Source organism: Cebus imitator, unplaced genomic scaffold, assembly GCF_001604975.1.
Source record: "Cebus imitator isolate Cc_AM_T3 unplaced genomic scaffold, Cebus_imitator-1.0 Scaffold82, whole genome shotgun sequence".
NCBI classification, from domain to species: Eukaryota; Metazoa; Chordata; class Mammalia; order Primates; family Cebidae; genus Cebus; species Cebus imitator.
Window position 1 is genome coordinate 8,259,158 of NW_016107397.1, and position 11,721 is coordinate 8,270,878.

General features: G+C 44.5%; 1 protein-coding gene across 1 annotated transcript in view; it reads right to left on the minus strand.

Annotated features, from left to right (window-relative positions):
- LOC108307878 (small nuclear ribonucleoprotein Sm D2-like) overlaps positions 1-4,546 on the minus strand; it is a 26,825-nt gene extending 22,279 nt beyond the window's left edge. Inside the window, exons 1-2 of the mRNA XM_037740405.1 lie at positions 4,409-4,546; positions 1,790-1,943 (exon numbers count right to left, since the gene is read on the minus strand). Coding sequence (XP_037596333.1) covers positions 1,790-1,943; positions 4,409-4,546 — 292 coding nt within the window. The remainder of the gene's footprint in view (positions 1-1,789; positions 1,944-4,408) is intronic.
- Between the last annotated feature and the right edge of the window lie 7,175 nt (positions 4,547-11,721).

Genomic DNA, 11,721 nt, shown 5'->3' on the forward strand with positions numbered 1-11,721 from the left:
TTAACCATCACAAGTGTGTGATCACGATCTAGACTCACTGCAACCTCTGCATCCCCAGCTCAAGCGGTCCTCCTACCTCAGCCTCTGGAGTAGGTGGGACAACAGGCATGTGCTGCTATGCCTGGCTATTTCTTGTATATTTTGGAGAGACAGGGTTTCACCATGTTGCCTAGGCTGGTCTCGAACTCCTGAACTCAAGTGATCTGCCCACTTTGGCCTCCCAAAGTGCTGGGATTATAGATTTGAGCCACTGTGCCTGGTTTACCCCTGTTTCTTAAATTTGACTTAGATTTTTGTCACCTGTTACTCCATAAATAAATTTTGAAATAAATCATACAGTTCCTTAAATAAACCCAGCTGGAAATTTGACTGGGGTTGCACTGAATTTACAAATGACTGTGATGTTCCCAGGACCCAGGGAGCTGGAACCTGAGCTTGGATGAGAACTCTGACCTGCTGAGTCCCAGGCACTCTTAGCTACCTGTTAGCATTCACACAGGCAGGGAGGAGGTAGGGAGTAAGTAGGAGGTACTGCAAACAGTGCTTCAGGGTACATGCCAGGGTAACTGCAGGTGACAAGAAATAAGAAGATGAAATGTCACATCTGCAGTGCCTACCTGGATTTTTTTTTTTTCCCACCACAAAAAGCAAGAATGAGACTTTAATTTTCATGTGCACCTGTCTACAGCCTCTTTGGTTTCAAGTTCACCTTTAGCAAATAGTCCAATTCACCATCCCATCTGCACCCTTTCATGCCACCTTTGGATGAATGGACCTGTGCATCCAGCTTTGACAAGAAGACTTATAGTGTTTTCTGCTTCCGAAGTGGAGTGTGATCTTACACGTCGGAGCAACTCAGGTGAGAAGAGTGGGTGGCAGATGCCAGCCTCCTACCTTGATGTGCTGAGGAATGGAGACCCCAGCTCATCCATCACTTCTTCAGCTGTCAGGAGAACTCCTGCATCTGGCAGATCTGTTTTTCTTCTACAGTATTCAAGAGGCAAAAAACAATCCTTCCGAAAATGTGGAACCAGCTCAAACGCCCATCAATCAATGAGTAGACAAAGAAACTGTGGAGTATACATATATACAATGAAATATTACTCAGCCATAAAAAGGAACGAATTAGGCTGGGCACAGTGTCTCATGCCGGTAAACCCAGCACTCTGGGAGGCCGAGGGAGGTGGATCACCTGAGGTCAGAAGTTCAAGACCAGCCTAGCCAACATAATGAAACCCCATCTCTACTAAAAACACAAAAATTAGCTTGGTGTGGTGGTGCACTCCTGTAATCCCAGTTACTTGGGAGGCTGAGGCAGGAGAATTGCTTGAACCCAGGAGGCAGAGGTTTCACTGAGCCAAGATCACACCATTGCCCTCCAGTCTGAGAAACAGAGTGAGACTTTGTCTCAAAAAAAAAATAATAATTTATGGCATTCACAGCAACCTGGATGGGGTTAGAGACTATTACTCTAAGCGAAGTAACTCAGGAATGGAAAAGCAAACATCGTATGTTCTCACCCACAAATGGGAGCTAAACTATGAGGATGCAAAGGCATATTCAATGAACTTTGAGGACGCAGTAGGAAGGGGGTGAGGCATAAAAAGACCACAAATCGGATTCAGTGTATGCTGCTTGGGCGATGAGAGCACCAAAACTTCACAAATCACTGCTGAAGAACTTACTCATGTAACCAAATACCACCTGTTCCCCAAAAGCCTATGGAAATAAATAAAAAGTGCATGCTGACATACACCTAATAACTGTGAGCTACGTGTATACGTCATACCAGGAAGGCGAACACAAGTGAAATTGCTCCCATCTTGCTTTTCGTTTGCATCAATACAGCTCGCGTTGTTCCGGCAAGGTTTCCTCTGGCAAGCATCGTATTCTTCACAGAAAGTGCCCATGTACTGCTCCTCACAGGTACAGGAAAAAGTTGCCTAAAACACACAAAAAAACACAGTGTCTGTTACCTGTCACCTCTCAATGGTGTGCTTTGTCTGTGAGACTCAAAGTTCAAAAGAACCGCTCCCTTTTTATAATAAGCTATTTAATCAAACCACTTATGTCATAATCTGGTTGAAATCATCACTTTGAGAAAAATAGTATGTTTCTTTACAGTCTAATCTCAAACACATTTTTCTATTTCTTTGTTCATATTTATCCCTGTCATTTTCAATATTCCTAAAATAGAAATGAAATGAACTTATTTTAAGATAAAATTGAAGTTTTGCTGACCAGACATGGAAATGACAATTTTGCTAGAACAGATAGATTGTGTTACAGCCATTAAACTAGCTGTCACTCCCACCAGTTAAAATCCTTCAACACAGAGCATTTTCAACAAAAATGTCATCAAATGTCCAACCCAGACCATCCTTCCAGAGCACTGAGAAAATGCACTGAATCACTCCGTCAACTGGCCTCAATGTACGGCCATGCAGATTACCTGAGTGCAACGGAAACTAAAAGGAGCATAACTAAAGTAAAAACAAAAAGAAACAAAAACCAAAAAACCAAACCAAACAAAAACCAGTCCTTCCACAGCATCTAGCATTAGTGCTGAATCTACTAGGAAAGCGGAACTGTGAAATGTAGTGTGAAGACGCGTTCTGATATGGACAGACAAACGGATGTGAAGGGAGCGCTGGGGGGCTATGGGTGGGAGATGACAGTGGTATCTTGACTATAAAGCTCAGAAAGGAGGCAGGTGAAGTGGTCCATGCCTGTAATCCCAGCACTTTGAGAGGCCCAGGCAGGAGGATAGCTTGAGTCCAGGGGTTCAAGATCAGTTTGGGTAACATAGTCAAACTCCATCTCTACAAAAAACCAGAAACATAGCTTGTCACGGTGGCTCACGCCTGTAATCTCAGCAGTTTGGGAGGCCAAGGAGAGTGGATCACGAGGTCAGGAGTTCAAGACCAGCCTGGCCAAGATGGTGAAACTCCGTCTCTACTTAAAATACAAAAATTAGCCAAGCGTGGCTGTGGGTGCCTGTAATCCCAGCTACTCGGAAGCTGAGGCAGGAGAATTGCTTGAACCTGGGAGGCAGAGTTTGCAGTGAGCCAAGATCGCACCACTGCACTCCAGCCTGGGCAACAGAGCAAGACTCCGTCTCAAAAAAAAAAAAAAAAAAAGAAACATTAGTTGGGTGTGGTGGTCTGTGACTGTAGTCCCAGCTACTTGGAGGGCTGAGGCAGGAGAATTACTTGAGTCAGAAGGTCAAGCCTGCTGTGAGCTAGGATTATGCCACTGCACTCCAGCCTGGGTGACAGAGGGAGACTCTGTCTCAAAACAAAAATCAAAGCCAAATCAAAATTAAAAAAGGAAAAATTAGCCAGCATGATGATGCATGTCTATAGTCTCAGCTGCTCAGGAAGCTGAGGCAGAAGGATTGTCTGAGCCGGGAGACAGAGGTTGCAGTGAGCCGAGATTGTGCCATTGCACTCCAGCTTGGGTGACAGAGTGAAACTTTGTCTCAAAACACACACACACACACACACACACACACACACACACACACACACACACACACACAAACAAAAACAAAACAAAAGCCCAGAAAGCATTTGGAGGTGGCAGCTTTATTGAGAATCAGGCAGCTGTAGGGTAGAAACATTAGCAGGAACTAGCCTCCTATTTTTTTTTTTTTGAGATGGAGTCTCGCTCTGTCGCCCAGGCTGGAGTGCAGTGGTGTGATCTCTGTTCACTGCAACCGCCTGGGATTACAGGTGTGCACCCCATGCCTGGCTAATTTTTATATTGTTAGTGGAGACGGGGTTTTACCATGTTGGCTAGCCTGGCCTCATCAAACTCCTGACCTCATGATCTGCCTGCCTCAGCCTCCCAAAGTGCTGGGATTACAGGCGAGAGCCACCGTGCCCACCCTAGCCTCCTATGTTAATGGCTCTCCACAGAGGCAATATCATCAGTGTGGAATAACAATACTGACCTACAGAATAATTCAATAATACAGAATATCACACTGACCTACAGAGGTGCCGTAGATATTTGGGGGCTGTTGGGAGGTGTTTACCATTGAAGAGCTAGAAAATGAAAGCAATGGGATCGTCTGTTTTTCTTTTTTTTTTTTTTAGTTTTGAGACAGGATCCTGCTGTCACTCAGGCTGGAGTGCAGTGGTGCAATCACGGCTCACTGCAGCCTCAAACTCCTGGGCTCAAGCGATGCTCCTGCCTCAGCCTCCCAAGTAGCTGGGACTACAGGTGTGCACCACCACTCCTGGCTAATATTTTATTTATTTGTAGAGATGAAAGTCTCACTATATTGCTCAGGCTGGTCTTGAACTCCTGGCAATCCTCCACCTCGGCCTCCCAAAGCGCTGGGATTATAGGTGTGAGCCACTGTCCCTTGCTGAGACTTCCTTTTGATGAGAGAGTGTATCACCTTTATGGGCAAGAGATGGGCTGGAGCAGAGACAATCAAGGTCACCAGCAGGGTACCACGTTGCTCCAGGATGGCAGGATTGGAGGGTGTCTGACCTGTTCTGTCTGAGCGTCTCAGTCTGTAATAGCAGTCCTGCATGACGGTGTGTCAGGGAGCTCCAGAGCAAATATGGCATATCTTCTTGGGAGCTGCAGCTTGACTTGGTGGCAAAGTATGTTAGAAGAGAGCTTTTATATGCAAATACCTACACATAGAAAGTAGATGAGAATGGGCAGTTTCACTTGTTTTAAAGATACAGCTCCGGGCCCATTTGGACTAGGACTCTATGTCTCCTGGGCATTGCATTCTCCCTCCATCGCTCTTAGGGTACTTTGATAAGATGTTAGACACACAGAGTGTCCGTAAATAAATACATCCAGCCCAAGGGCAGTGTACATCTTCAGGGGAGGCGGAGGGAAAGCAGTCTCAGAGGCTTCAGTGGATGCTGTTCGTGCCCTACCCAGTTTCCTGGGTTCCCTATCACAGATGGGGTGCACCCTCCCCAGATCCTTGTTGCTTGTCTTGTAAAAGCTTGCACCTGTGACCTTCTGCAGAGGGCTTCTTCTGGGCACTAGAACTGCCTCACCTCTTCCCTCACTAGGCTCTGTCCCCTCCCTGTCTGCTCTGTTTCTGGTTTCTTCTGGGAGCACATCCCTCATACATCACTCGCACACAAGTCTCCTTCTCAGGGTTTGCTTCTGGTGAATGCGACCCAACAGAGCGGCCCATAATGAACAGTTCATTCAAGTGCTCTCAGCGCTTATGGGCATCCTGACCACTGGACTTCGTATTTCTGGTTTCTGTGGCAAGGCCTTCTTAGCATGCAGATGGATGTATGTGCTTTGGTCATGGTAGCTGTGGGAATTAAAAGCTCCTCTTCAAAGTTTCCTTTCTTGTTAAAGGGTAAATAATAAATGAGCTAATGACTCTTTGTTAAGCCCTATCCTATGTAGCTGTTAGACATGCCATGCTTACAGGCATTTAGGATATTCTATGTCCCTGTACTTTTCTGTGCTGGACATGCTCACAGGCATATCCCAGCTCGCCATTGCTTTTACCTGTTTAAAAAAGCCTTAGGTTATTAGCCAATCAGGTTTTAGTTTAAATTGTGAGGTCTGGCTCCAGCCAACAGAGATCAGACATAGCAGTAAGGACAACCCCAGAGGCTTTTACCTGTTTAAAAAAAGTCTTAAGTTATTAGCCAATTGGGTTTTAGTTTAAATTGTGAGGTCTGGCTCCAGCCAATGGAGATCAGACCCAGCAGTAAGGACAACCCCAAATGTGTACGGGATAACTTTGTCTGTTTTTCTTTGTTCGTTTTACTCTCGTGGCAAGATGGCTAGTGAGGGTACCCTTCCTGCAGTCCAGGAAGTAAATATTGCTTTGCTGACAGATCCCTTGTCTCAGCGCTAATTTTAGTTTGCAGCACCAAGCATCTGTTTCCAACAGCAGCTGAGCATGTCTGGGTCCCATTTGCAAGAGCATCTCCATCATGGGATGGAAACATTAGGATGGATATTGGACCTTTGACCCAATGAGACCTCTTGTTGAGATGTGGAGCTTGCTCCATTGCCTTTCAATCTGTACAGGGGAATGTGCTGCTCATGTTGACCTTGGGAAATTCCAGTTCTTTCTTCAACGATTTCTCATGACAATTCCATGGGATCTTTCCTCTCATCCAAGGAGATGCTATAGACAGAAATAAGTATTTCTGACTGGCAGCAGTGGCTCACTCCCATAATCCCAGCACTTTGGGAGGCCGAGGTAGGGGGATCACGAGCTCAGGAGACTGAGATCATCCTGGCCAACATAGTGAAACCCCACCTTTACTAAAAATACAAAAATTAGCTGGGCTTGGTGGCAGGCACCTGCAGTCCTAGCTACTTTGAGGCTGAGGCAGGAGAATTGCTTGAACCCAGGAGGCAGAGGTTGCAGTGAGCTGAGATCGGGCCATTGTACTTCAACCTGGCAACAGAGTGAGACTCCATCTCAAAAAAAAAATGTTTCTGGTCTGACAGTTTTAATTCTCATCATACATAAGTAGCGGACAGTCTGATATCCACTGTGACTCCTGAACATTGCAGGTTTGTTACTCACTGGTCACGCCTAAGGAGAGCAAGACACACAGGCTTGGGCAGGTTCCTTAACCCCTTGGAGCCTTCTTTTTCTCATTTGTTAAATGGAACTATTAACTCTAACCACAGAGGCACAGAGGTAGGAGAAAACAAAGCCTCCTTGAAGAAACAGAAATTAACTCACGGTACCAGGAAAGTAGAGTCGAAGTTGGGATGCAAGGCCAGATCATGTTGGGCTTTATAGACAATGGCCTACATTCACTACTACATACGGTTGTGCAAGCTGCCTACTGCACAACTCCAGAGGGTGCTACTGCATAGGCTACAATGAATTTGGAAGTGTTTCTTCCTACTTTACATTTTGGACAATGTTGTATAAAATTGGTGCTAATTCTTCTTTAAGTGCTTGGTAGTATTCTCTAGTGAAACTATCCGGAGCTGGAGATTTCTTTTTTGGATGTCTATTATTAATTTTAGATCTTTCCTCTTCTAATGGAAACATTTAGTGTTAAAAATTCCCTCGCTGAACTGCTTTAACTGTATCTCACATATTTTGCTATGTTGCATTTTCATTCAGCTCTATTTTTTATTTCCTTTGAGACTTTCTGTTTGACACATGGATTATTTAGACGCATGTTATTTAATTTCCAAGTGTTTGGAGATTTTCCCGTTACCTTTCTATTACTGATTTATAGTTTGGGTTCACTGTGGGTTGGAGAACATACTTGGTATCACTTAAACTCTTCAGTTTGTTGAGGTTTGGCCAGGCGCCGTGGCTCACGTCTATAACCCCAGCACTTTGGGAGGCTGAGGTGGGTGGATCACGAGATTAGGAATTCGAGAGCAGCCTGACCAACACACTGAAATCCTGTTTCTACTGAAAATACAAAAATTAGCTGGGCATGGTGGTGGGTGCCTGTAATCCCAGTGACTCAGGAGGCTGAGGCAGGAGAATCGCTTGAACCCAGGAGGCGGAGGTTGCAGTGAGCCAAGATTGTGCCACTGCACTCCAACCTGGGCAACAGAGCAAGACTCCATCTCAAAAAAAAAAAAATTGTTGAGGTTTGTTCTGTGACACAGGTCAGGATATGGCCTATTTTGGTGGGTTCTGTATTTGTGTTTGAAAACGTGTATTCTGTTGTTGGGTGGAATGTTCTATACATGCCAGTTAGATTCAATTGGTTGCTTGTATTGTTCAGTTCTCCCGTAATCTTGCCTATTTTCTATCTCTTGGGTCTGTCAATTGTTGAGAGTGCTGTAGTTGAAGTTCCTGACTATAATCGTGTATTTATCGCTGCAACTTCTACCTCCTGGGTTCAAGCGATTCTCCTGCTTCAGCCTCCTGAGTAGCTGGAAATACAGGTGTGTGCTACCACACTCAGCTAATTTTTTGTATTTTTAGGAGAGATGGGGTTTCACCATGTTGGCCAGGATGGTCTCAATCTCCTGACCTTGTGATCCTCCCACCTGGGCCTCCCAAAGTGCTGGGATTACAGGCGTGAGCTGCTGCACCCGGCCTAATTAGGTCTCTTCTCTTGAAGAGACCTAATATTTGTATTTTTTGAAGGGTTTTACCATGTTGGCCAGGCTGGTCTTGAACTCCTGACTTCGTGATCTGCCTGCCTCAGCCTCCCACAGTGCTGGAATTACAGGCATGAGCCACCACGCCTGGCCGAAGTGTAAAAACTTCTGTCTGTGTCTCTCAACTTTTCTCAGTCTAAAAACACAACTTGACCTCTGCTGCCATCCATGTTAGACACTACATCAGCTGGTATTATAATTTTTGCTTTGACCACCAAATAAAATTTTAAAATTTTATGAGGAGAAGAACAGTTTATTAAATATGCCATGATTGTTACCCATTCAATTGTTTTTCCTTCTTTTCTGAAGTTCCAAGCCTTTTTCTATTACCATTTCTTCCTGTTGGGAAAACTCCTTTTACCAATTCTTTAAGGGTAGGTCTGCTGGTGAAAAATTGTCATAGTTTTCCTTTGTTGGAGAATTTTGTTTTGAGACACAGTTTTGCTCTATTGCCCGGGCTGGAGTGCAATAATTGAGTGCCCAGTGTATAATCACAGATCACTGCTGCCTTGAACTCCTGGGCTCAAGTGACCCTCACACCTCAGCCTCCTAAGCATCTGGAACTATAGGTGCCTGACTCCACATCTGGCTAATTTTAAAAATTTTTATAGAGGTGGGGTCTTGCTATGTTGCTCAGGCTGACCTCCAACTCCTGGCCTCAAGAGATTCTCCTGCCTTGGCCTCCCAAAGTACTGAAATTATAAGCATGAGCCACCATGCTTGGCCATTGTTTGAGAATTTTCTTTTTTCTCCTCATTCCTGAAGGACATTTTTGTTGGGTATGGAATTCAGGAATGACAGTTCTCCTCTTTCAGTTCTCCTCTTTGAAAAATGAGCTGTTTTCCTCTCACTTCCATAGTTTCTGATGAGAAATTTGTTCTTATTTGCATAAGGGTTTCCTCTGTTGGTAACACATCATTCTTTCTGGTTTTCTTCAAGAAGTTTTTCTTTGTCTATAGTTTTCAGGAGTTTGGTTATAATCTGTCTCTGTGTGATTTTTTTGGGGGGGGGCTTATCCCTTTTGTGATTTGCTCAGCTTATGAAATTCATAGGTTTATGTCTTTTGATACATGTGGGGAATTTTTAGTCATTGGTTCTTCGAATATTTTTTCAACCCCTTCTGCTTCTCCTCTATTTCTGGGACACTGACAACATGAATTTTGAATCTTTTGTGTCACCCTACAGATCTGTGAAGGTTTGTTCATTTTCCTTCAGTCTGTTTTCTCTCTGTGTTTCAGATTGGGTAATATCTATTGTTCTATCATCAAGTTCACGGATTTTTCACTCTATCATATACATTCTGCTACTGAGCCTCTCCAGTGAGTTTTAAAATTTTGTTTGTTGTAGTTTTCAGTTATATAATTTCCACTTTTAAAAATATCTTCTATTTGATAAGGTTTTCTATACTATCTTGTCTACACTGTAAATCTCCGATTCTTAACTACTTAAAATATATTTTTCTTAATTGCTTCATTGTTATTATTGTTATTATTTTTGAGATGGAATCCCTCTCTGTTGCCCAGACTGGAGTGCAGTAGTGTGATCTGGGCTCACTGCAACCTCTGCCTCCCAGGTTCAAGTGATCCTCCCATCTCAGCCTCCCAGGTAACTTAGATTACAAGTGTGCACCACTATGCCTGGCTAACTTTTGTATTTTTAGTAGAGCTAGGGTTTCACCATGTTGGCCAGTCTGATCTTGAACTTCTGACCTCAAGTTATCTGCCGCCTTGACCTCTCAAAGCGCTGGGATTATAGGCGTGGGCCACTGTGCCGGGTCTTGCTTCATTTTTTTTTTTTTGTTTGATGGGCATTTGTAACAGCTTGTCATAGCTTTTTAATGACAGCATCTTTAAAACCAGATAATTTCAACATCTGATTCATGTTAGCGTTGACAACTACAGATGACCCTTTCTTATTCTTATTGTGATTTTCCTGGTTCTTGGGATAATAAATAACTTAAAAATTTTTACCCTGGAAATTTTGTCTGTTATATTAAGAAGCACTGGGTTCTATTTGAATTTTCTATTTTAGTAGACAGTCAACCGCTTTAGATTTAGCCTACTTTGTGGCTACATTGCCCAGTGACAATTTAGTTTTCAGAGTCCATGCTATTTTGGCCTGCTTGGCTCATCTGCTGCTATGGGGGCTCCCACTGATCTCTGCTGGTGCCACATGTGGGAGTGGAAGGCACTTTCCCTGGTTGAGTTACCTGGCACCTCTCTATGGGTGAAGGAGCTCTCTGGCCCAGTAGGGGTGAAGGGCACCCCTCCAGCTCATTTTTTGTTGTTGACAGGCTCCCAACCCTGCTGGGGCCATTGGCACATAAGCTATCTTTATGTGTAGGAAGAGAATGTGCAGGGACAGATGATAATTTCTTGACTGGACCATTTGGTGTCATAAGTGGGAGAAGGGGGACCTCCATTGGGATAAAGATCACTTCCCAGGCTGGGTGGCTTCTTGTAGGTGGGATCCCCCTGCTGGTGCTAGGATGACTTCTTTTATTTATTTATTTATTATTTATTTATTTATTTATTTTGAGATGGAGTCTTGCTCAGTTGCCCAGGCTGGAGTGTAGTGGTGTGATCTTGGCTCACTGAAACCTCTACCTCAGATATTCAAGTGACTCTTTTGGTTCAGCCTCCAGAGTAGCTGGGATTACAGGTGCCCACCACCATGCCTGGCTAATTTTTTTGTATTTTTATTAGAGACAGGATTTCACCATGTTGGCCAGGCTGGTCTCAAATGCCTGACCTCAGGTGATCCTCCCTTCTTGGCCTTCTGTAGTGCTGGGATTACAAGTATGAGCCTCCACAACCGGCCAGGACTTCCTTTTGATCCAGGGGAGGAAATGTGTCTACTTAGTTGATCTTCTGCCATTGTGTTGGGGCTTAGGGGATACATCAGGTCTGAATTGCCATCTGTCGTTGGGCAGGGCATTGTGAGATGTGGGGACACTCGCTTTGTTCCTTCAGTCCTGAGATCCCTAGGCTGTCTTCCTTCCTCTTTCCACTTTCCAGAGTCCACTTATAGACTGCTATTTTATGTCTGGGACTTAGTTGTGTTTTGTGGGAAGGAGAGGGAGAGTTGAGTCTGCACCATCTTCTCTGAATTGCAAATCTCCTATTCTCAACTACTTAAAAACGTCTTAGGCAAGGCACAGTGGGTCATGCCTGTAATTCCAGCACTTTGGGAGGCCGAGGTGGGCTGACTGCTTAAGCCCAGGAGTTGGAGACCAGCCTGAGCAACATGGCAAAACCCTGTCTCTACAAAAAACACAAAAATTAGCCAGCGAGGTGGCACACACCTGTAGTCCCATTTACTCAGGAGGCTGAGGCAGGAGAATAACCTGAACCCAGTAGGCAGAGGCTGTAGTGAGCTGAGATCACACCACTGCACTTTAGCATGAGCGACAGAATGAGACTCCATCTCTAAAAGAAAAAGAAAATTAGCCATGCATGGTGGCACACACCTGTAATCCCAGCTACTCAGGAGGCTGAGGTGGGACCATCACTTGAACCTGAGAGGTGGAGGTTGCAGTGAGCTGACATTGCACCACCGTACTCCAGCCTGGGTGACAGAGTGAGACCCTGCCTCAAAACAAAATGAAAAAAAATATCG